This window comes from Gigantopelta aegis, chromosome 1 (assembly GCF_016097555.1).
Source record: "Gigantopelta aegis isolate Gae_Host chromosome 1, Gae_host_genome, whole genome shotgun sequence".
Taxonomy (NCBI): domain Eukaryota; kingdom Metazoa; phylum Mollusca; class Gastropoda; order Neomphalida; family Peltospiridae; genus Gigantopelta; species Gigantopelta aegis.
This window is the reverse complement of record NC_054699.1, coordinates 21,696,659-21,722,581: the sequence shown is the minus strand read 5'-3', so window position 1 is coordinate 21,722,581 and position 25,923 is coordinate 21,696,659. Positions and strand designations below refer to the sequence as shown.

The 25,923-nt window shown below is 38.8% G+C and overlaps 1 protein-coding gene across 4 annotated transcripts in view; it reads right to left on the bottom strand.

Annotated features, from left to right (window-relative positions):
• LOC121372089 (ATP-binding cassette sub-family C member 4-like) overlaps positions 1-25,923 on the bottom strand; it is a 106,633-nt gene that overhangs the window by 5,004 nt on the left and 75,706 nt on the right. For all 4 annotated transcript variants that reach the window (XR_005957885.1, XR_005957884.1, XR_005957886.1 and 1 more), the window contains 11 exons: positions 23,862-23,958; positions 22,719-22,916; positions 21,944-22,119; positions 12,786-13,147; positions 10,634-10,713; positions 9,658-9,808; positions 8,204-8,434; positions 7,510-7,610; positions 5,973-6,170; positions 5,269-5,514; positions 543-715 (listed from right to left, as the gene is read on the bottom strand). Coding sequence is in view for 1 of the 4 variants with exons in the window: in XM_041498357.1 (XP_041354291.1) it covers positions 543-715; positions 5,269-5,514; positions 5,973-6,170; positions 7,510-7,610; positions 8,204-8,434; positions 9,658-9,808; positions 10,634-10,713; positions 12,786-13,147; positions 21,944-22,119; positions 22,719-22,916; positions 23,862-23,958 (2,013 nt within the window). In the remaining 3 variants the exon portion in view is untranslated. The remainder of the gene's footprint in view (positions 1-542; positions 716-5,268; positions 5,515-5,972; positions 6,171-7,509; positions 7,611-8,203; positions 8,435-9,657; positions 9,809-10,633; positions 10,714-12,785; positions 13,148-21,943; positions 22,120-22,718; positions 22,917-23,861; positions 23,959-25,923) is intronic.

The following is a 25,923-nucleotide window of genomic DNA, read 5'->3' as shown; positions in this document are numbered from 1 at the left end:
TAAGAATGAGGCTAATGACACAACACATACCTTGGATCTACTTTTGTCGTGGCCTCGTCTATCATGAGAATGCGGCTAACGACACAGCACGTACCTTGGATCTACGTTAGCCGTGGCCTCGTCTATCATGAGAATGTGGCTAACGACACAGCACGTACCTTGGATCTAAGTTAGCCGTGGCCTTGTCTATCATGAGAATGTGGCTAACAACACAGCACATACCTTGGATCTACGTTAGCTGTGGCCTCATCTATCATGAGAATGTGGCTAACGACACAGCACATACCTTGGATCTACGTTAGCCATGGCTTCGTCAATCATGAGAATGTGGCTAACGACACAGCACGTACCTTGGATCTACGTTAGCTGTGGCCTCGTCAATCATGAGAATGTGGCTAACGACACAGCATGTACCTTGGATCTACGTTAGCCGTGGCTTCGTCTATCATGAGAATGCGACTAACAACACAGCACGTACCTTGGATCTACGTTAGCTGTGGCTTCGTCTATCATGAGAATGTGACTAACAACACAGCACGTACCTTGGATCTACGTTAGCTGTGGCTTCGTCTATCATGAGAATGCGGCTCCGACCTAGAATCGCTCTTGCCAGACAGATGAGCTGTCTCTGACCCACGCTGAAGTTGATCCCGCCCTCAGACACCTCCATCTCCAGTTTACCTGGCAGGTCCTCTATAGCGGGCTTCAGTTGAACCTTAATAACAAAAATTATACTCTTAGAATATCACATTGTCAAGTTCTCTATAGCGGGCTTCAGTTGAATCTTAATAACAAAAATTATACTCTTAGAATATCACATTGTCAAGTCCTCTATAGCGGGCTTCAGTTGAATCTTAATAACAAAAATTATACTCGTAAAATATCACATTGTCAAGTTCTCTATAGAAGGCTTCAGTTGAATCTTAATAACAAAAATTATACTCTTAGAATATCACATTGTCAAGTCCTCTATAGTGGGCTTCAGTTGAATCTTAATAACAAAAATTATACTTTTAGAATATCACATTGTCAAGTTCTCTATAGAAGGCTTCAGTTGAATCTTAATAACAAAAATTATACTCTTAGAATATCACATTGTCAAGTTCTCTATAGAAGGCTTCAGTTGAATCTTAATAACAAATATTATACTCTTAGAATATCACATTGTCAAGTCCTCTATAGCGGGCTTCAGTTGAATCTTAATAACAAAGATTATACTCTTAGAATATCACATTGTCAAGTCCTCTATAGCGGGCTTCAGTTGAATCTTAATAACAAAGATTATACTCTTAGAATATCACATAAGTCTTCTATAGCGGGCTTCAGTTGAATCTTATTAACAAAAAGTATACTCTTAAAATATCACATTGTAAAGTTTTCTATAGCAGGCTTCAGATGAATCTTAATAACAAAGATTATACTCTTAGAATATCACATAAGTCTTCTATAGCGGGCTTCAGTTGAATCTTAATAACAAAGATTATACTCTTAGAATATCACATTGTCAAGTTCTCTATAGAAGGCTTCAGTTGAATCTTAATAACAAAAATTATACTCTTAGAATATCACATTGTCAAGTCCTCTATAGAAGGCTTCAGTTGAATCTTAATAACAAAAATTATACTCTTAGAATATGACATTGTCAAGTTCTCTATAGCGGGCTTCAGTTGAATCTTAATAACAAAAATTATACTCTTAGAATATCACATTGTCAAGTCCTCTATAGAAGGCTTCAGATGAATCTTAATAACAAAGATTATACTCTTAGAATATCACATTGTCAAGTTCTCTATAGAAGGCTTCAGTTGAATCTTAATAACAAAAATTATACTCTTAGTATATGACATTATCAAGTCCTCTATAGAGGGCTTCAGTTGAATCTTAATAACAAAAATTATACTCTTAGAATATGACATTGTCAAGTCCTCTATAGCGGGCTTCAGTTGAATCTTAATAACATAAATTATACTGTTAGAATATCACATTGTCAAGTCCTCTATAGTGGGCTTCAGTTGAATCTTAGAATATAATAACTATAGAAAGTTGAATCTTAATAACAAAAATTATACTCTTAGAATATCACATTGTCAAGTTCTCTATAGAAGGCTTCAGTTGAATCTTAATAACAAAAATTATACTCTTAGAATATCACATTGTCAAGTCCTCTATAGAGGGCTTCAGTTGAATTGAATCAAAGATTATACTCTTAATAACTAAAGTTGAATAATAACAAAGATTATACTCTTAGAAATATCACATTGTCAAGTATCTCTATCTATAGCAGGCTTCAGAATCTTTGAATCTTAATAACATAAGTCTTCTATACTCTTAGAATACTCTTATCACATTGTCAAGTTCTCTATAGAAGGCTTCAGTTGAATCTTAATAACAAAAATTATACTCTTAGTATATCACATTGTCAAGTCCTCTATAGTGGGCTTCAGTTGAATCTTAATAACAAAAATTATACTCTTAGAATATGACATTGTCAAGTTCTCTATAGCGGGCTTCAGTTGAATCTTAATAACATAAATTATACTGTTAGAATATCACATTGTCAAGTCCTCTATAGAAGGCTTCAGTTGAATCTTAATAACAAAGATTATACTCTTAGAATATCACATTGTCAAGTTCTCTATAGAAGGCTTCAGTTGAATCTTAATAACAAAAATTATACTCTTAGTATATGACATTGTCAAGTCCTCTATAGAGGGCTTCAGTTGAATCTTAATAACAAAGATTATACTCTTAGAATATGACATTATCAAGTCCTCTATAGCGGGCTTCAGTTGAATCTTAATAACAAAAATTATACTCTTAGAATATGACATTATCAAGTCCTCTATAGCGGGCTTCAGTTGAATCTTAATAACAAAGATTATACTCTTAGAATATGACATTGTCAAGTCCTCTATAGCGGGCTTCAGTTGAATCTTAATAACAAAAATTATACTCTTAGAATATGACATTGTCAAGTCCTCTATAGCGGGCTTCAGTTGAATCTTAATAACAAAAATTATACTGTTAGAATATCACATTGTCAAGTCCTCTATAGAAGGCTTCAGTTGAATCTTAATAACAAAAATTATACTGTTAGAATATCACATTGTCAAGTTCTCTATAGCGGGCTTCAGTTGAATCTTAATAACATAAATTATACTGTTAGAATATCACATTGTCAAGTTCTCTATAGAAGGCTTCACTTGAATCTTAATAACAAAAATTATACTGTTAGAATATCACATTGTCAAGTCCTCTATAGTGGGCTTCAGTTGAATCTTAATAACAAAGATTATACTCTTAGAATATGACATTGTCAAGTTCTCTATAGAAGGCTTCAGTTGAATCTTAATAACAAAAATTATACTCTTAGAATATCACATTGTCAAGTCCTCTATAGTGGGCTTCAGTTGAATCTTAATAACAAAGATTATACTCTTAGAATATCACATAAGTCTTCTATAGCAGGCTTCAGTTGAATCTTTAATAACAAAAATTATACTCTTAAAATATCACATTGTCAAGTTCTCTATAGAAGGTTTCAGTGTGTTGATCATTAATCACAAAAAAATGTTAATGCCAAATAAGACATAATACACAAAAGGTACATGGTCTTTAAGTAAAATTTTGACAATGATATATAATTTAAAACATACAGTCAAACCTGCCTTCGCGGCCACCTCCATATGGCGGCCACCTGTCCATGGCGGCCACCCTGAGGTCCCCCCAATGAATTTTACTATATATTTTACCTCTATATGGCAACCACCTGCTCAACGCGGCCAGCGGCCACACTTTTGTCATAAAAAAGCGAAAATGAACCTGCTATCGCGGCCACAATTGTTTTTTAGTGAAAGATAAAAAGAAATGTCGGCAATCGTAAAAAAAAAACGTAACATGTTTTTGTTGATATAACCAATTGGCTTGATAAACAGCGGTCCTTTAAAGGTCGTTGGTCGCTTAGCTGTGTTCGTTAATTAACAAGTGTTTTTAATCTGGATTAACGGTGCGATGTACTAGTCATCGGCGGTGGTCATTAAACGCAGTTGATAAGAGGGTATCTAGCCTAAAACAACTGGAGTTAAACGTGTCAACTCTAGAAGGAATTAAATACTGCTGCAGTTTATTTCTGATATTTATTTTCAAAATGCCACCTAAACCCAGTAAGCCAATCGCGTTAACGTTGGAACAGAGAGTAGAGGTCATTAAAAAATCAGAGAAAGACAAATTGAGTGCTAGAAAAATTGCTGAACATTTCGGGGTGGGTAGAACTCAGATTGATGGCATTTTAATAGTTCTATTGCAACATACGTGTAATTGTTTTTAAAAATTCGGACTTATATGCATATGGCAGCCACCTCTCTATGGCGGCCACTTTTGTCATGTCCCACGAGTGGCCGCCATAGACAGGTTCGACTGTATTAGTCATTTCCCTAAAAATCTGGCAAGGCATGGTAGACCAAACACTTTTGGGGCATTTTCACCATTTTCAGGGCACTTGTTTTTCATTAAAAATACACAAAAAGTAATTGAAATAAACATTAATGTAATTTATGTGCTTGCTTTAATAAATGAATGGCAAAAGATATGGCATATTTTATTAATTAATAATACCTTTTTGGGTGTTTTATAAAGACAATTTTAGAATTAATTAGTGAAAAAGGCTTGTTTAATCTCAGGGCAGCATGGTGCTGATTAAGGCAAGATGGTGCTACACTATTGAGGCATGGTGCTGCACCATGCTAAAACAAGCTAGGGAAAACACTAATATAATAATAACTATTAACTAACAAAGTGTACGAAAACACTAATATAATAATAACTATTAACTAACAAAGTGTACGAAAATCCCTTAACAGGAAAAGTTTAAAACAGATTCATTACAATCCCCTCCTGTCCCGGAATTAGTCACCGACCGTGCATCAAGTGAGTGCTGTACCACTAGGCTACATCCCATCCTAGTCACTGGTGAAGTCAGAGATTAAGGCTGGGAACAGGTCAAGGTTATGTTTCAATGACCCAGTAAAAGTTCAAACAGGTCAAGGTCATGTTGAATTGAGAAAAACATTATTTAAAAATCTACTATTCCCTCTTCAAGAGCTTGCTATACAGATGTTGATTGTTATGTTGCTCAAAGGGGTCAAGTTTATGTCGCAATGACCCAGTGAAAGTTCAAACAAGTCGAGGTTATGCCTCAATGACCCAGTGAAAGTACAAACAGGTCAAGGTTATGTCACTAACAAAAACATTTTAAAATCTACCATTTACCTCTTCAAGAGCTCTCCACAGCTGTTGGTCATCGTGTTGATTGAAGGGGTCAAGGTTATGTCGCAGTGACCCAGTAAATAGAACTGGGTCTTGAGGTATGATTGAGATTGTCCTGCGCAGATCGTGGAGTCCGATCTCTCGGATGTTGACACCATCGATAAGCAACTTGCCTGTCGGCTCAAACAGACGGAACAACACAGTGACGAGGGAACTCTTACCTGCTCCCGTCCGGCCCACAACTCCAACCTGGTGATAGCAAAATAGAATATACTGAACGTTTCTTTTTTGTTATAAATCAGACAATGTAGAGAATAACTAATTAATGACAACAGAGAATATTAAGTAGTTAACGACGTCAGATATCAGCTTTACCCTGTGAAGGTAAGAATGGGAAATTTCTCATTGAGCCTGAACAGGATAAAGCAGATATCCAACGTCATTAACTAGTTATTATCTTTATCCTGTAGACTATAAAAATTATGGGGAAAAGCTATTATTTCTATTATTTCAGCTACACTGTACAGTGACCTTGAGGTCAAATGAGTGATTTTGTAATGTAGCTATGCATGTGACGTCGTCACATGAGTGATGTCAAAACTAATAATCTGCTACTATATGTTTATGACTTTGCTTTCATTGGTCATTATAATCGGCCAATGTAAACAGTGGTTACAGGATAAATATCTTTAACCGACTGGTCTTACCTTTTCTTTGGAGCGCACACAGAAGTTGAGCTCCTTTAAAACACAGGGGGCAGTTTCTGCGTACTTGAGACACACTCCCTCCCCCGTAATGATCCCGTGTTTTGGCCAATCAGATGGAGGCTTGTGCTCAGGGTCGGATTCTAGAGCAGCTTCTGGAGAGATCTTGGAATATTCCAGAACTCTCTCCACAGATATCATCTACAAACAAATAATGGATTTAAATGTGTTTTTTTGTTTTTTTATTGCCCCAGATCAATATGACAATGTCTAGGATGAGAAGCCTTGAATCATTGACTTACACAGTGTTTGTAACATACTCGTGTACATACATATCCATATGGATTTAAATACTTCATCTGTGCATTAACCGACCTTTCTAATGTTTTAATCTACATATTTAATAAGGAGATAAAGAAAAAAAAGAAAAAAAAGTTTTATTTAACGACGCACTTAAAACATTTTATTTACGGTTATATGGCGTCAGACATATGGTCAAGGACCATACAGATATTAAGAGAGGAAACCCGCTGTCACCACTTCATGGACTACTCTTTTCGATTAACAGCAAGGGATCTTTTATATGCACCATCCCACAGATAGGGTAGTATATACCACAGCCTTTGATATACCATTTGTGGTGCACTGGTTGGAACGAGAAATAGCCCAATGGGCCACACCACTTGGCTACGTCCCGCCCCTAATTAGGAGATAAACATATGGGGACGAATTTACGAAGCCTGAAGCATTGCAAATGTATGTAGTTACACACATGTAAGATTTGGCCAATGGAGTTTTTAGATTTGTGGGTTTTATTGTCTATGTGATGCCCACAAATGTAAACAGGTATTAGCCCGAGGTTAAAAAGGAAATATCAAATTGACAATAACACCAGCAAATCTACACTTTCAAAGTAGGACGTGGTTTGAAAATAGTAGACGGCTGTATTACTTTAAGCATAGAAAATGGCTGACAGGCACAACAGTGGAATTGCTGAAATTGAGATTATCATGCGAGCTTGTGCGTCGTACTGATTTTACGAAACGAGTGTCAGGATTGTTTTATAGCCCCGAGCAAGAGCGAGTGTAATACATGAATCCTGAAACGAGTTTCATAAAATCAGTATGATTCACACCCGAGTGTAATAATTTATTTATTATCCACATTATCCAAAATATTAATTTTATGAATAACAAAGGACTCATTTCAAATGTAGATAAGCAATTATACAGAGCTAAGACTGGAGAAGCCGCATTAGGTTACGACATCACTTCCCAAAATTAGTGCACGTGAAATCATTATCACACATGTGTGTCATACTGGTTATATTTCCCTGTATATCTTGAACTATGTGGATAATAAATTCACTGTTTGCTTCTCCCTATTAATGATCAGTGATACATTTATAGGGATGCAAAACAATATTTTAACCCCTATCACATATAAAATGAGAGTAAATAACTTGACTAACCCACCAGTCATTTTTAAAACAGCAGTTTAACATTTTCACTGTTTGGGTTTAGTCTTGTTTCAAACAAACCTGGTTTTCTACTTCAGCACTCTGCCGCACTCCCCACTGGAACAAACCCATCAATGTCATAGCGTATGTGACAGACAAACCCACCAGGCCAGCATCCAGATCTGGAAATGAAATGTCATTCTATTATTGAACATGTACCTTGGTATAGAACATAACACTACAAATAGACACTATGATATATAAACTTACTCCCAGATGATATAACACTACAAATAGACACTGTGATATATATATAAACTTATATATTCTCAGATACTATAACACTACACATAGACACCACTGTGATACTTACTCTCTGATGCCAATACACTACATAGACACCACCGTGATACTTACTCTCTGATGCCAATACACTACATAGACACCACTGTGATACTTACTCTCTGATGCCAATACACTATATAGACGCCACTGTGATACTTACTCTCTGATGCCAATACACTACAAATAGACACTGCTGTGATACTTACTCTCTGAAGCCAATACACTACATAGACACTGCTGTGATACTTACTCTCTGATGCTATCACTACACAGACACTGTTGTGATACTTACTCTCTGATGCTATCACACTGCACATAGACACCGCTGTGATACTTACTCTCTGATGCTAACACATTACACATAGACACTGCTGTGATACTTACTCTCTGATGCCAACACACTACATATAGACACTGCTGTGATACTTACTCTCTGATGCTATCACACTGCACATGGTGACGGCTGTGACGAACGTGACACAGAGCCAGTCGAGGCGTACAGCCAGCCAGCGACTCGTACTGAGGAAGAGGAACCAGGCCTCCGTGTGCAGGTCCTGGTGGGCGTCGAACTCTTGCATGAACTTGGACTGCATGCCGAACGCTCGGATCGTGTGCAGGCCTTGCAGGGAGGCACTCAGGTGGGAGAAAACTGGGCTTCGACCTGACATTAGAAACAGCATGTACCAGGAAGATTAGAATTTTACTTGATCATGTTTTCACCATTTTCAGGGCACTCCAAGACAAATTTCATCACCTCAATACAAATCGCAGTACAGTTTTGCATATTGCGATTATTACACAGTATTAATTCCTCAATTATTTTAGTGTTTTCCCTAGAAATTTAGCAAGGTATTGTAGACTAAACAGAATTTGGGGCATTTTCACCATTTTCAGGGCATTTATTTTTACATTAAACACAAAAAAATCAATGGAAATAAAATAAATGTAATTAATGTGCTAATGTAATTAATGGCAAAATATATAACATGGATATTTAATTAATTAATTATTAAATAAATACATTTTCTGAGTGTTTCATAAACACAATGTTAGAATTAATGATTAAAAAAAGTCGTTTAATCTCATGTCAGCATGGTGCTGATTAAGGCAAGATGGAGCTAGACTATTGAGGCATGGTGCCACTCCATGCTAAAACAAGCTAGGACAAACACTGCATTATAGAGAACATTTTGTTCAGCATCATGTCAAGATTCGCAATGCAAGTTTCAGATATCTACATACACAATTCTAAAATGCTAAAGAATCTGACAGCATACCACCTGCCTAATTGCTACACTTTAATTATATTAAGCTGCTACAGAACTTAATGAGTGTCTTATGATACCATAAAAGTATGAAATCGAGGCTTGTCAATGATTTTTATACTTTTACCAATGAAAGAAAGAAATGTTTTATTTAATGACGCACTCAACACATTTTATTTACGGTTGTATGGCATCAGATATATGGTTAAGGACCACGCAGATTTTGAGAGGAAACCCGCTGTTGCCACTTCATGGGCTACTCTTTCCAATTAGCAGCAAGGGATCTTTTATTTGCTCTTCCCACAGGCAGGATAGCACAAACCACGGCCTTTGTTGAACCAGTTATGGATCACTGGTTGGTATAAGTGGTTTACACCTACCCATTGAGCCTTGCAGAGCACTCACTCAGGGTTTGGAGTCGGTATCTGGATTAAAAATCCCATGCCTCGACTGGGATCTGAACCCAGTACCTACCAGCCTGTTGACTGATGGCCTAACCACGACGCCACCGAGACCGGTTTTTACCAACGAGTGCTGATAAATTGTGATAATATCACAAGACAAAAGCATTTAATGGATGATAAAGAACTTAATAACATAGGGAATAAGTTCAACTTACACGTGGCTTCAAGTCGTTTGACACTGCGTGAAGTCCGCAGATAATACTGTCGTACGACGATAAAGAGGACACCGAGTGGTCCGACCGGGATGAAGACCCAGGGATTCACGGCGCCAGTCACAACAACAATCCCTAGAATCAGCAGGGCACACTGGAAAACAGAACAATAGTTTAACAGTAAATACCGGAAATCCTTCAACAGACACCCAGGCTAACGATTTTCAAAGCTATCTTAGCACTACGAAATCGTAGTGACATCATAGCTTATGATGGTTTTACGATTTCTTAGCCCTAAAATACCTTCAAAAAGATCTGGGTCCATATTTTCTAAGCAATCTTAGCACTACGAAATCTTAAAAACATCATAGGCTATGATGTCACTACAACACACGCCATACTGACATCATAGCTTACGATGGTTTTATGATATCTTAGCCCTAAAATACCTTCGAATCTATGGGCCCAGGTTTCTATTATTTTTGCAATGCTCCAAGATCTGGATCCATATTTTCTTAGTAATCTTAGTGTTAAGAAATTGTAAAACCATTGTAGGCTCTGACATCACTACAGCACATGCAATAGTGACATCATAGCTTACGATGGTTTTATGATTTCTTAGCCCTAAAATAGCTTCAAATGTATGGGCCCAGGATTCTATTATTTTCAAGATCCAAGATCTGGGTCCATATTTTCAATGCAATCTTAGTGTTAAGAAATCATAACGACATCATAAGCTATGATGTCATTACAGCACAAACCACAATGACATCATAGCTTACAATGGTTTTACAATTTCTTAGCTCTAAGATTGCTTAGAAAATATGGGCCCAGGTTTCTATTATTTTCGCAATGCTCCAAGATCTGGGTCGATATTTTCTAAGCAATCTTAGCTCTAAGAAATCTTAACATCGTAAGCTATGACGTCACCACAGCATTTAAAATACAAATCCACAGAAACTAAACTAGACTGACTGACCTGGATAAAATCAAAGAAAGTAATGGGCAGCAAATCGTCCATGTGCCCTATATCTTTTGAAAACCGGTTTAATATTCGACCTGCAATAAAAACAAACATATTCCTTGAATTTTGTCATTAAAAATAAAAAACATTTTTTAATTTGATTTTTTTTAATTATACAGTGTGAACTACAATGCAAAGACATCAATGAAACAATTAATTTTTTGGTGAATAAAGTAAGGAAATGTGTTATTTAACAACGCACTCAACACATTTTATTTATGTGTATATGGCGTCAGACATGGTTAAGGACCACACAGATATAAAGAGAGAAAACCCACTGCCGCTACTTCATGGGATACTCTTTTCGATAAGCAGCAAGGGATCTTTTTATATGCACCATCCCATAGACAGGATAACACATACCACAGCCTTTGATATACCAGTCATGGTGCACTGGCTGGAGCGAGAAATAGCCCAATGGGCCCACCGACAGGGAGCAATCCCAAACCGACCACACATCAAGCGAGTGCTTTACCACTGGGCTATGTCCCGCCTCCTAATTTTTCGGTGACTAACTATAGTATACAAATTTTTAAAAAAAACTGTTACAATGAATAATCTAACTGGCATAAATTCACATACAGTCATAAAGATAACACTGTTATACTAATCTAACCTTAAAGTAAACTTTTAATCAAATATGTTTGGTTTTCACAAGCCAACATTTCAGCATATTCTACCACCCATTTATTATATTTTACTAAATAAATAATAATCTTTTACTTAAAATTGTTAACTTAAGGACAGACCAACAATGAATGAATGAATGAATAAATAAATAAACGAACGAACGAACGAACGAACGAACGAACGAACGAACGAACGAACGAACGAACGAACGAACGAATGAACGAACGATGAACAAACGAACGAACAAACAAACGAACAAACGAACGTATGTTTAAAGACACCCCATCACAAAAAAACATCAACCACTTAATGCTTAAATGAAGTGATTAACATTAAAATAAAACTTCAAGAGTTAAATTATAATATATTGTAAAAATATCTGTGCAAAAAATACAAATAGATAGGTACAAAAAAGAACTGGAGAACAGTAGTTCAGGATGGAATCAAAATGATTCCATCACTTTTCTCCTTCCAAATACATGTATACAGGTATGTGACGCACTGTCAAAGGACAGATCAATAAAGACTGATACTCATAGATAAATAAACACACATAGGAAGAAGGAAGAAGGAAATGTTTTATTTAACGATGCATTCAACACATTTTATTTATGGGTATATGGCGATGGACAGATGGTTAAGAACCACACAGATATTGAGAGAGGAAACCTGCTGTCGCCACTTCATGGGCTACTCTTTTCGATTAGCAGCAAGGGATCTTTTATATGTACCATCCAACAGACAGGATAACACATACCATGGCCTTTGATATACCAGTCGTGGTGCACTGGCTGGAGCGAGAAATAGCCCAATGGGCTCACCGATGGGGATCGATCCTAGACCGACCGCGCATCGAGTGGGCACTTCACCACTGGGCTACGTCCTGCCCTAGACACACACACAGAGACACAGACAGACAGACAGACAGACAGACAGATATTATAATAAATGATGACACTGAAAGACACAGTCTGACATAGACAGACAAGAACAGACAGACAGACAGACAGAGACAGACTCACAGGATTTGCATCAAACAAAGCAATCAGTATCCTAAAAATGCTGGCGAATATCTTGTTATGAAGTTCAAACAGACAGACACAGACACAGACGGATGGACAGACTCACCTACAGGATTTGCTTCAAAGAAAGCAATCAGTATCCTGAAAATGCTGGCGAATACCTTGCTATGAAGTTTCAAACAGACAGACACAGACACAGACGGATGGACAGACTCACCTACAGGATTTGCATCAAAGAAAGCAATCAGTATCCTGAAAATGCTGGCGAATATCTTGCTATGAAGTTTCAAACAGACAGACACAGACAGATGGACAGACTCACCTACAGGATTTGCATCAAAGAAAGCAATCAGTATCCTGAAAATGCTGGCAAATATCTTGCTATGAAGTTTCAAACAGACAGACATAGACACAGACGGATGGACAGACAGACACTGACAGACAGATGGACTCACCTACAGGATTTGCATCAAAGAAAACGACTGGCGCTCTCAGAATGTTGGTGAACATCCTGTTGTGAAGTTTCTGTGACGCGTCGATCGCGATCTTGAAGAACAGAAGTGCTCGTAACAGACCGAACAGGAAGACTGAGCCGACTATTCCACTGAATATGTAGAGGTTTGTGTTCGAGTCGACCACGGGAATGTCTATGGTTATGTTCGAGTTATGTAGATCTACACTAAAGTTTGTGCTAACTGTAGGTGTGCTGGTATTCGTGCTGGGATTGTATGCGCCGATATACGTGTTGTTAAATCCCGTCCAACCGGCAGCTTCATATTCTTTGATTTTCGCCACTCTGGCTTCCTCCTGGTTTGACCTGGAACAAAATACAAAATCACTACACACACATTTTATAAAAAGGTATTTATTCTTTATTAACATGTAAGGTTGCACACCACGATTCATTTCGTCATGCATTTTAAAAGCATTTCTATGATAAAATATATTCTGTGAAAAACAGGGCAACATCAAGAGGGCTACATGACTGCTACAGGCCTGTAGGAATGATATCTGGAGTGGGGGTGGGGAACAACCTCTAGTGGGAGGCACAACCTCTAATGGAGGGGGTCACTTCACAACCTCTAGTGGGAGGCACAACCTCTAGTGGAGAGAGGTCACAGTCTCTTGTGGTGGGGTTCAGTTGTAGGAAGTACAGTAACTGGTAACTACCAGACCAAAAAACATTCAATATAGGTTGACACATAGTTTTTTAGTTATCTGCCCTTAAGACAGAGCTCCAACTCCTTTGAAACCAAAGGTAGCCTAGGGGACTAATAATGTGTTTAAAGTGTAAACTAAAACGAAACTTTAGATGAGGAAAAAAAAGGGAGTAAATAATGTGTTTAAAGTGTAAACTACCATCGGGCGAGCCACCAAAGGTAGCCTAGGGGACTAATAATGTGTTTAAAGTGTAAACTACCATCGGGCAAGCCACCAAAGGTAGCCTAGGGGACTAATAATGTGTTTAAAGTGTAAACTACCATCGGGCGAGCCACCAAAGGTAGCCTAGGGGACTAATAATGTGTTTAAAGTGTAAACTACCATCAGACAAGCCACCAAAGGTAGCCTAGGGGACTAATAATGTGTTTAAAGTGTAAACTACCATCAGACAAGCCACCAAAGGTAGCCTAGGGGACTAATAATGTGTTTAAAGTGTAAACTACCATCGGACAAGCCACCAAAGGTAGCCTAGGGGACTAATAATGTGTTTAAAGTGTAAACTACCATCGGGCGAGCCACCAAAGGTAGCCTAGGGGACTAATAATGTGTTTAAAGTGTAAACTACCATCGGGCAAGCCACCAAAGGTAGCCTAGGGGACTAATAATGTGTTTAAAGTGTAAACTACCATCGGACAAGCCACCAAAGGTAGCCTAGGGGACTAATAATGTGTTTAAAGTGTAAACTACCATCAGACAAGCCACCAAAGGTAGCCTAGGGGACTAATAATGTGTTTAAAGTGTAAACTACCATCGGGCGAGCCACCAAAGGTAGCCTAGGGGACTAATAATGTGTTTAAAGTGTAAACTACCATCGGACGAGCCACCAAAGGTAGCCTAGGGGACTAATAATGTGTTTAAAGTGTAAACTACCATCGGGCGAGCCACCAAAGGTAGCCTAGGGGACTAATAATGTGTTTAAAGTGTAAACTACCATCAGACAAGCCACCAAAGGTAGCCTAGGGGACTAATAATGTGTTTAAAGTGTAAACTACCATCAGACAAGCCACCAAAGGTAGCCTAGGGGACTAATAATGTGTTTAAAGTGTAAACTACCATCGGGCAAGCCACCAAAGGTAGCCTAGGGGACTAATAATGTGTTTAAAGTGTAAACTACCATCAGACAAGCCACCAAAGGTAGCCTAGGGGACTAATAATGTGTTTAAAGTGTAAACTACCATCGGACAAGCCACCAAAGGTAGCCTAGGGGACTAATAATGTGTTTAAAGTGTAAACTACCATCGGACAAGCCACCAAAGGTAGCCTAGGGGACTAATAATGTGTTTAAAGTGTAAACTACCATCGGGCAAGCCACCAAAGGTAGCCTAGGGGACTAATAATGTGTTTAAAGTGTAAACTACCATCGGGCAAGCCACCAAAGGTAGCCTAGGGGACTAATAATGTGTTTAAAGTGTAAACTACCATCGGACAAGCCACCAAAGGTAGCCTAGGGGACTAATAATGTGTTTAAAGTGTAAACTACCATCAGACAAGCCACCAAAGGTAGCCTAGGGGACTAATAATGTGTTTAAAGTGTAAACTACCATCGGGCGAGCCACCAAAGGTAGCCTAGGGGACTAATAATGTGTTTAAAGTGTAAACTACCATCGGGCGAGCCACCAAAGGTAGCCTAGGGGACTAATAATGTGTTTAAAGTGTAAACTACCATCAGACAAGCCACCAAAGGTAGCCTAGGGGACTAATAATGTGTTTAAAGTGTAAACTACCATCAGACAAGCCACCAAAGGTAGCCTAGGGGACTAATAATGTGTTTAAAGTGTAAACTACCATCAGACAGGCCACCAAAGGTAGCCTAGGGGACTAATAATGTGTTTAAAGTGTAAACTACCATCGGGCGAGCCACCAAAGGTAGCCTAGGGGACTAATAATGTGTTTAAAGTGTAAACTACCATCAGACAAGCCACCAAAGGTAGCCTAGGGGACTAATAATGTGTTTAAAGTGTAAACTACCATCAGACAAGCCACCAAAGGTAGCCTAGGGGACTAATAATGTGTTTAAAGTGTAAACTACCATCAGACGAGCCACCAAAGGTAGCCTAGGGGACTAATAATGTGTTTAAAGTGTAAACTACCATCAGACGAGCCACCAAAGGTAGCCTAGGGGACTAATAATGTGTTTAAAGTGTAAACTACCATCGGACAAGCCACCAAAGGTAGCCTAGGGGACTAATAATGTGTTTAAAGTGTAAACTACCATCAGACGAGCCACCAAAGGTAGCCTAGGGGACTAATAATGTGTTTAAAGTGTAAACTACCATCGGGCAAGCCACCAAAGGTAGCCTAGGGGACTAATAATGTGTTTAAAGTGTAAACTACCATCGGGCGAGCCACCAAAGGTAGCCTAGGGGACTAATAATGTGTTTAAAGTGTAAACTACCATCAGACGAGCCACCAAAGGTAGCCTAGGGGACTAATAATGTGTTTAAAGTGTAAACTACCATCAGACGAGCCACCAAAGGTAGCCTAGGGGACTAATAATGTGTTTAAAGTGTAAACTACCATCAGACGAGCCACCAAAGGTAGCCTAGGGGACTAATAATGTGTTTAAAGTGTAAACTACCATCAGACGAGCCACCAAAGGTAGCCTAGGGGACTAATAATGTGTTTAAAGTGTAAACTACCATCAGACGAGCCACCAAAGGTAGCCTAGGGGACTAATAATGTGTTTAAAGTGTAAACTACCATCGGGCAAGCCACCAAAGGTAGCCTAGGGGACTAATAATGTGTTTAAAGTGTAAACTACCATCAGACGAGCCACCAAAGGTAGCCTAGGGGACTAATAATGTGTTTAAAGTGTAAACTACCATCAGACGAGCCACCAAAGGTAGCCTAGGGGACTAATAATGTGTTTAAAGTGTAAACTACCATCAGACGAGCCACCAAAGGTAGCCTAGGGGACTAATAATGTGTTTAAAGTGTAAACTACCATCGGGCAAGCCACCAAAGGTAGCCTAGGGGACTAATAATGTGTTTAAAGTGTAAACTACCATCAGACGAGCCACCAAAGGTAGCCTAGGGGACTAATAATGTGTTTAAAGTGTAAACTACCATCAGACGAGCCACCAAAGGTAGCCTAGGGGACTAATAATGTGTTTAAAGTGTAAACTACCATCAGACGAGCCACCAAAGGTAGCCTAGGGGACTAATAATGTGTTTAAAGTGTAAACTACCATCAGACGAGCCACCAAAGGTAGCCTAGGGGACTAATAATGTGTTTAAAGTGTAAACTACCATCAGACGAGCCACCAAAGGTAGCCTAGGGGACTAATAATGTGTTTAAAGTGTAAACTACCATCGGGCAAGCCACCAAAGGTAGCCTAGGGGACTAATAATGTGTTTAAAGTGTAAACTACCATCAGGAGCCAGGGGCCACCAAAGGTAGCCTAGGGGACTAATAATGTGTTTAAAGTGTAAACTACCATCGGACAAGCCACTAATAATGTGTTTAAAGTGTAAACTACCATCGGACAAGCCACCAAAGGTAGCCTAGGGGACTAATAATGTGTTTAAAGTGTAAACTACCATCGGACAAGCCACCAAAGGTAGCCTAGGGGACTAATAATGTGTTTAAAGTGTAAACTACCATCGGGCAAGCCACCAAAGGTAGCCTAGGGGACTAATAATGTGTTTAAAGTGTAAACTACCATCGGGCGAGCCACCAAAGGTAGCCTAGGGGACTAATAATGTGTTTAAAGTGTAAACTACCATCAGACAAGCCACCAAAGGTAGCCTAGGGGACTAATAATGTGTTTAAAGTGTAAACTACCATCAGACAAGCCACCAAAGGTAGCCTAGGGGACTAATAATGTGTTTAAAGTGTAAACTACCATCAGACAGAGCCACCAAAGGTAGCCTAGGGGACTAATAATGTGTTTAAAGTGTAAACTACCATCGGGCGAGCCACCAAAGGTAGCCTAGGGGACTAATAATGTGTTTAAAGTGTAAACTACCATCAGACAAGCCACCAAAGGTAGCCTAGGGGACTAATAATGTGTTTAAAGTGTAAACTACCATCAGACAAGCCACCAAAGGTAGCCTAGGGGACTAATAATGTGTTTAAAGTGTAAACTACCATCAGACGAGCCACCAAAGGTAGCCTAGGGGACTAATAATGTGTTTAAAGTGTAAACTACCATCAGACGAGCCACCAAAGGTAGCCTAGGGGACTAATAATGTGTTTAAAGTGTAAACTACCATCGGACAAGCCACCAAAGGTAGCCTAGGGGACTAATAATGTGTTTAAAGTGTAAACTACCATCAGACGAGCCACCAAAGGTAGCCTAGGGGACTAATAATGTGTTTAAAGTGTAAACTACCATCGGACAAGCCACCAAAGGTAGCCTAGGGGACTAATAATGTGTTTAAAGTGTAAACTACCATCGGGCGAGCCACCAAAGGTAGCCTAGGGGACTAATAATGTGTTTAAAGTGTAAACTACCATCGGGCGAGCCACCAAAGGTAGCCTAGGGGACTAATAATGTGTTTAAAGTGTAAACTACCATCAGACGAGCCACCAAAGGTAGCCTAGGGGACTAATAATGTGTTTAAAGTGTAAACTACCATCAGACAGCCACCAAAGGTAGCCTAGGGGACTAATAATGTGTTTAAAGTGTAAACTACCATCGGGCGAGCCACCAAAGGTAGCCTAGGGGACTAATAATGTGTTTAAAGTGTAAACTACCATCAGACAAGCCACCAAAGGTAGCCTAGGGGACTAATAATGTGTTTAAAGTGTAAACTACCATCAGACAAGCCACCAAAGGTAGCCTAGGGGACTAATAATGTGTTTAAAGTGTAAACTACCATCAGACAAGCCACCAAAGGTAGCCTAGGGGACTAATAATGTGTTTAAAGTGTAAACTACCATCAGACGAGCCACCAAAGGTAGCCTAGGGGACTAATAATGTGTTTAAAGTGTAAACTACCATCAGACAAGCCACCAAAGGTAGCCTAGGGGACTAATAATGTGTTTAAAGTGTAAACTACCATCGGGCGAGCCACCAAAGGTAGCCTAGGGGACTAATAATGTGTTTAAAGTGTAAACTACCATCAGACAAGCCACCAAAGGTAGCCTAGGGGACTAATAATGTGTTTAAAGTGTAAACTACCATCAGACGAGCCACCAAAGGTAGCCTAGGGGACTAATAATGTGTTTAAAGTGTAAACTACCATCAGACGAGCCACCAAAGGTAGCCTAGGGGACTAATAATGTGTTTAAAGTGTAAACTACCATCGGACGAGCCACCAAAGGTAGCCTAGGGGACTAATAATGTGTTTAAAGTGTAAACTACCATCAGACGAGCCACCAAAGGTAGCCTAGGGGACTAATAATGTGTTTAAAGTGTAAACTACCATCGGACAAGCCACCAAAGGTAGCCTAGGGGACTAATAATGTGTTTAAAGTGTAAACTACCATCGGGCAAGCCACCAAAGGTAGCCTAGGGGACTAATAATGTGTTTAAAGTGTAAACTACCATCGGGCGAGCCACCAAAGGTAGCCTAGGGGACTAATAATGTGTTTAAAGTGTAAACTACCATCAGACGAGCCACCAAAGGTAGCCTAGGGGACTAATAATGTGTTTAAAGTGTAAACTACCATCAGACAAGCCACCAAAGGTAGCCTAGGGGACTAATAATGTGTTTAAAGTGTAAACTACCATCGGGCGAGCCACCAAAGGTAGCCTAGGGGACTAATAATGTGTTTAAAGTGTAAACTACCATCGGGCGAGCCACCAAAGGTAGCCTAGGGGACTAATAATGTGTTTAAAGTGTAAACTACCATCGGGCGAGCCACCAAAGGTAGCCTAGGGGACTAATAATGTGTTTAAAGTGTAAACTACCATCAGACAAGCCACCAAAGGTAGCCTAGGGGACTAATAATGTGTTTAAAGTGTAAACTACCATCGGGCAAGCCACCAAAGGTAGCCTAGGGGACTAATAATGTGTTTAAAGTGTAAACTACCATCGGGCGAGCCACCAAAGGTAGCCTAGGGGACTAATAATGTGTTTAAAGTGTAAACTACCATCGGGCAAGCCACCAAAGGTAGCCTAGGGGACTAATAATGTGTTTAAAGTGTAAACTACCATCAGACAAGCCACCAAAGGTAGCCTAGGGGACTAATAATGTGTTTAAAGTGTAAACTACCATCGGGCGAGCCACCAAAGGTAGCCTAGGGGACTAATAATGTGTTTAAAGTGTAAACTACCATCGGGCAAGCCACCAAAGGTAGCCTAGGGGACTAATAATGTGTTTAAAGTGTAAACTACCATCGGGCGAGCCACCAAAGGTAGCCTAGGGGACTAATAATGTGTTTAAAGTGTAAACTACCATCGGGCAAGCCACCAAAGGTAGCCTAGGGGACTAATAATGTGTTTAAAGTGTAAACTACCATCGGGCAAGCCACCAAAGGTAGCCTAGGGGACTAATAATGTGTTTAAAGTGTAAACTACCATCGGGCGAGCCACCAAAGGTAGCCTAGGGGACTAATAATGTGTTTAAAGTGTAAACTACCATCGGGCAAGCCACCAAAGGTAGCCTAGGGGACTAATAATGTGTTTAAAGTGTAAACTACCATCGGGCGAGCCACCAAAGGTAGCCTAGGGGACTAATAATGTGTTTAAAGTGTAAACTACCATCGGGCAAGCCACCAAAGGTAGCCTAGGGGACTAATAATGTGTTTAAAGTGTAAACTACCATCAGACAAGCCACCAAAGGTAGCCTAGGGGACTAATAATGTGTTTAAAGTGTAAACTACCATCAGACAAGCCACCAAAGGTAGCCTAGGGGACTAATAATGTGTTTAAAGTGTAAACTACCATCGGGCGAGCCACCAAAGGTAGCCTAGGGGACTAATAATGTGTTTAAAGTGTAAACTACCATCGGACGAGCCACCAAAGGTAGCCTAGGGGACTAATAATGTGTTTAAAGTGTAAACTACCATCAGACAAGCCACCAAAGGTAGCCTAGGGGACTAATAATGTGTTTAAAGTGTAAACTACCATCGGGCGAGCCACCAAAGGTAGCCTAGGGGACTAATAATGTGTTTAAAGTGTAAACTACCATCAGACAAGCCACCAAAGGTAGCCTAAACTACCATAATGTGTTTAAAGTGTAAACTACCATCAAAGCCACCAAAGGTAGCCTAGGGGACTAATAATGTGTTTAAAGTGTAAACTACCATCGGGCAAGCCACCAAAGGTAGCCTAGGGGACTAATAATGTGTTTAAAGTGTAAACTACCATCGGGCAAGCCACCAAAGGTAGCCTAGGGGACTAATAATGTGTTTAAAGTGTAAACTACCATCGGGTAGCCACCAAAGGTAGCCTAGGGGACTAATAATGTGTTTAAAGTGTAAACTACCATCGGGCGAGCCACCAAAGGTAGCCTAGGGGACTAATAATGTGTTTAAAGTGTAAACTACCATCAGACAAGCCACCAAAGGTAGCCTAGGGGACTAATAATGTGTTTAAAGTGTAAACTACCATCAGACAAGCCACCAAAGGTAGCCTAGGGGACTAATAATGTGTTTAAAGTGTAAACTACCATCGGGCGAGCCACCAAAGGTAGCCTAGGGGACTAATAATGTGTTTAAAGTGTAAACTACCATCGGACAAGCCACCAAAGGTAGCCTAGGGGACTAATAATGTGTTTAAAGTGTAAACTACCATCAGACGAGCCACCAAAGGTAGCCTAGGGGACTAATAATGTGTTTAAAGTGTAAACTACCATCCGACAAGCCACCAACGGTAGCCTAGGGGACTAATAATGTATTTTAAAGTGTAAACTAAAGTCCGAACCAAATTGTTAACAACTACCATAAATTGCTCTCCTACCTTTATTTTTCGTTAGATTTTACCCACAACAATGACACAGATTCCACATACTAGATGATAACCATGTCACCTATATCGACTTCACCGAGATCGCACAGGGCAAAAAGCATGTAATTTTGACTTTTTATGGAATATTCTCCAAGAGGGGTGAAAGGATATGATTTAATGTAACAACGTCTTAACATGTTATGATATAAAATCAAACGTGATGATGTCATATTAAATTTTTTAGTAGTATTGTTTCTTTAAAGATACCACTAGAGATCAATAATTTTATATTAATTATTTCACATACTTTGGAGGCTTTCACCCCTCTTGAAAAGTATTCCATAAAAAACCAAAATGGCAGAAGGCAGAAAACTGCATGTATTTTTCCCTAAGCTATCTCAGCGAAGTCGATATTGGCGACATCGTTAGTCTCGTATGTAAAATCTGTGTCACTGTAATGGTTTTTTCACAACTTGTGTCTGGGAAATTTAACAGTAATTAAAGTTAGGAGAGTAATTTATCGTAGTTGTTAACAATTTGGTTTAGACTTTACCATCGTGCGAGCCACCAGTCACTCATGATGTAGGAGAGCTGTGCCAGGAGATTCATCACGATGAGCAGGGTGAAGGTGAAGATGTTCGAGCCCGCCTTGAAGTACTCGAGGTAGACACCAAACCCGACAGTCCCGACCTTCTTTGTCTCCTCCTCACACACCTGGACCTTCTCGGGCTGCAAATACAGGTAGAAACAAAGTTAAACATTGTTGGTTCAAACTAGGCTAAAGAAAGTTTAAAAAAAAAAAAAAAAAAACCTACACAAGTAGAACAAAGTACAACATTTTGGGTTCAAACTACACTAAAGAACGTTTACAAAAAAAAAAAAAAAAAAAAAAAACCTACACAAGTAGAACAAAGTAGCCTACAACATTGTTGGTTCAAACTAGGCTAAAGAAAGTTTACAAAAAACACCAAGTGTATTCAGTTGAGAGAGGTGCTATTCTGTACTGATATTTAAAAAGAGACCATGAAAAAAACATCAAATTTTGTGAGAATTCTGGTTTACAGAGGGTCCAGTTTACATACATGTATTCAGGGCCGTAGCTTGCGGAAAGAATTCTAGAAACTTAAAGAAAATTATCTTCTTAACTGTTTAAGGAGTTTTAGACCATTAACTACTCAGTTGCCCCCCAAAACAAAAAACAGCCCTGGTATTACATAATATTATTGGCGATTCATGTACTCAGCTTTTGCTTACCCTTTCGCTTGGACTGTCTTTGTGTCAAGAAAGTGGGTAAAAACATTTATTAAAGAAAAAATCACAATCTTTACCTCGAAATCTGAGGTGATGGAATTTAGCGACACTGTTGATCCGATGTTGTTGATTTTCGATGATGACTGCCCGATTGCATGTGATGAATAAAATCCTGGCACGCCGGTTTCGTCCTTCTCTTCGACCTTCAGCAGAGATGCAAAGTCGATTCCTGACCTTGATAACTCTTCATAGGTTCCCGTGCCCATCAGTCTGCCCTGTGTTAAAATCAGTTAGATAGACAATATTAAATATGTGACCGTTAGACAACATTTAGCTAAAGAAGCATTCTCAGAGATCTGCTAAAGTATTAAAGGTCCCAACAAATTTTCATATCTCCTGAACTCAAGGGGTATAACTCTGTGAAAAATGGGTAAATCACCATGAAAGTTAAACCTGATCTGTAACAGTACACAATAAAGCTACAGGTATATACAAAACATCATAAACATCAAAAAAGTTAACTGTTAGGCTAAACAAAATAAATGGTCTCTGGTCAGCGTGCATGTTAATTTTGACCCTTGCTCGTCTACGTTTTTTGTTTTTTTAATTTCCATGGTATTGATGTCGATTTTTGCCGAGTTTATCTTGCTATGATGAAAAACCGCATTTTGAAGCCACCACATATGAACTAAGATGTGCATTTTGATTTCAATTTAAATATGTCCCTTATTTCGGTATCAAATATACCCACCTTTTCTGTGCAATCCATGCTTTAAAAAAAAATGAAAAATGAAAAAAATAATAAAAGCCCCATTGCCACATCAATTCTGGAACTTTGGTCTGATCAGAAGGAGGAGGTAATGTTTTATTTGACGACACACTCAACACATTTTATTTACGGTTACATTGTATATGGCGTCAGTCATGGTTAAGGTCCACACAAATATTGAGAGAGGAAACACGCTGTCGCCACTTCATGGGCTACTCTTTTCGATTAGCAGCAAGGGATCTTTTATATGCACCAACCCACAGACAGGGTGGTACATACCACAGCCTTTGATATACCAGTCGTGGTGCACTGGCTGGAATGAGTTGGTCTGATCAGAGACCGACTCTTCTTTTTTGTTTTTGACCTTATAAAAGAAAGATTTTCATTTTGATAAAATATTGTATCTTAAGCCGGTCAATCTGAAACAGCCTATGACAATACGAGAACTGACCTCTTTAAGAATAAGGATGCGGTCTGCAGCCTGTAAGTACTGCAACTGATGAGTCACCAGAATCCTCGGCTTCTTCTTCAAAACACCTTGAATAACTCTGTGACAAAAGAACAGGCATAGAAATTATTATACGAGCTTGTGTGTCATACTGATTTTACGAAACAAGTGTCAGGATTGTTGTATTGCCCGAATGAGAGCGAGGATAATATATAGAGATTATTATATGAGCTTGTGTGTTGTACTGATTTGATAAGACGAGTGTCAGGATTATTGTTTTACCTGAGCGAAAGTGAGGGTAATACATGAATCCTGACACGAGTTTCGTAAAATAAGTACGATTCCCACACAAGTGTAATAATTTCTTTATTATCCACATTATCCAAAATATTATGTTCGTGAATAGCAAGCTTGGACCATGTCAAAAGATTTAAAACGTAACTAAAAAGAGACGACGAAACGATGTAATTTTGATAAACGTTTACATTGAGGAAGCCACATTAAAAGGACACACCCTAGTTACGGCTAGTTGTTAACCATTATGCCATTGTTTTTCGCTATTAAACCCATTTTTTCACAAATAAAATTGCACTTTACTTACCGTTTATTATTTAGAATATACATTTCCATTCACCTGAAGTGTTTTTTGGTAATCCTGGTAATCCTGGTGTTTGTAATACCACAAAATACATTTTTCGTATTTCATAAAATGCCACGGGCCTCTGAGAAAAAACCGTTGAGCAGACAAGGTCTAATCTATTTTTAGAGGGGATATTCCCATTTCAATGTCACAGACGTTGGTATACCACGTGACCGTTATCATTTTGGTTCGGTTTGTTTTCTCGTGCACGGTTCACGCAATCAACATCCGATTTGTTGTCGTTTGCTTGTTGTTCATTTGTGAGATTTTTCTTCACAGTTCGTGAACATTTTCAGTAACAATAAAGTTCAGACAAGTAAGTGTCTCAATACAAAACGTTACAAACCCTTAAAACCAATAATTTTGCTAAGTCTTACGATATCTGGAGAGGGGATACAACTAGGACAGAACAGTTGGAACATGTCCAGGAGAGGTGAAAGGAACGCACCCCAAGTCTGTGCGCACTCTGTGAAATCTGTCGTGACATAGGCATTGTTGTGCTTCGAGCGACATCTACCGGTGACATCAGAATACTAACTTTCAAAATTACTTCAAGCAATTGGGACATGGGGATTCCCATGGTATTTATCGATATAAAACCTGCTTTTTCACTCCATTTGATAAAAATGTGATCTAAGTATGTTATAGGTTTGTAGATTAACCAAATTATAATTTATTTTCGCTGGATAGAACTAGGGTGTGCGGCTTTAAGTTATGATGTTGCTTCATAAAATTACATCATTCGATGTGCACGTAATATCAATATGACACATGTGGGTCATACTGGTTATATTTTCCTGAATATCTTGAACTATGTGGATAATAAATGTTTGTATTATCCACATGGCTCAACATAACCAAGTTAATAAAAAATCATATGAAGCATACATATAAATAACAAGTGTAATGACGTAATTTTTGGAAGTGACATCATAACATGATGTCGCTTCCCCAGTCCTAGTCCATGTGAAATATGACGTCATTTCATCGTCTCCTTCTAGTTGCGGTTAAAACATTTGGAGACGGCCCTTATTAATAATAAAAAATGACAATAATAATACTGATAATAAATAAATGATTACAATCGTGTGTGAGTTATACTGATTTTATGAAACTCGTGTCAGGATTTATGTATTAACCTCACTCTCGCTCAGGCAATACAAAAATCCTGACACTTGTTTCATAAAATCAGTACAACACACAAGCTTGTATAATAACCTGTATTTATAACACCTGAGCATATTTGTTAGCAGATGTGAATGTAATAGTGAGACATGCTTGGATACAAAAGTAGCCAAAATACAGGTATATCAAATTCAAAATTGACTGAAAATGTAACATTCACTGTGGAATTGCCCGTTTGATTATTCTTTTGTTAATCTGTCTCATAGATGACGATACATTCCGTAGGATTTATTTAAATGT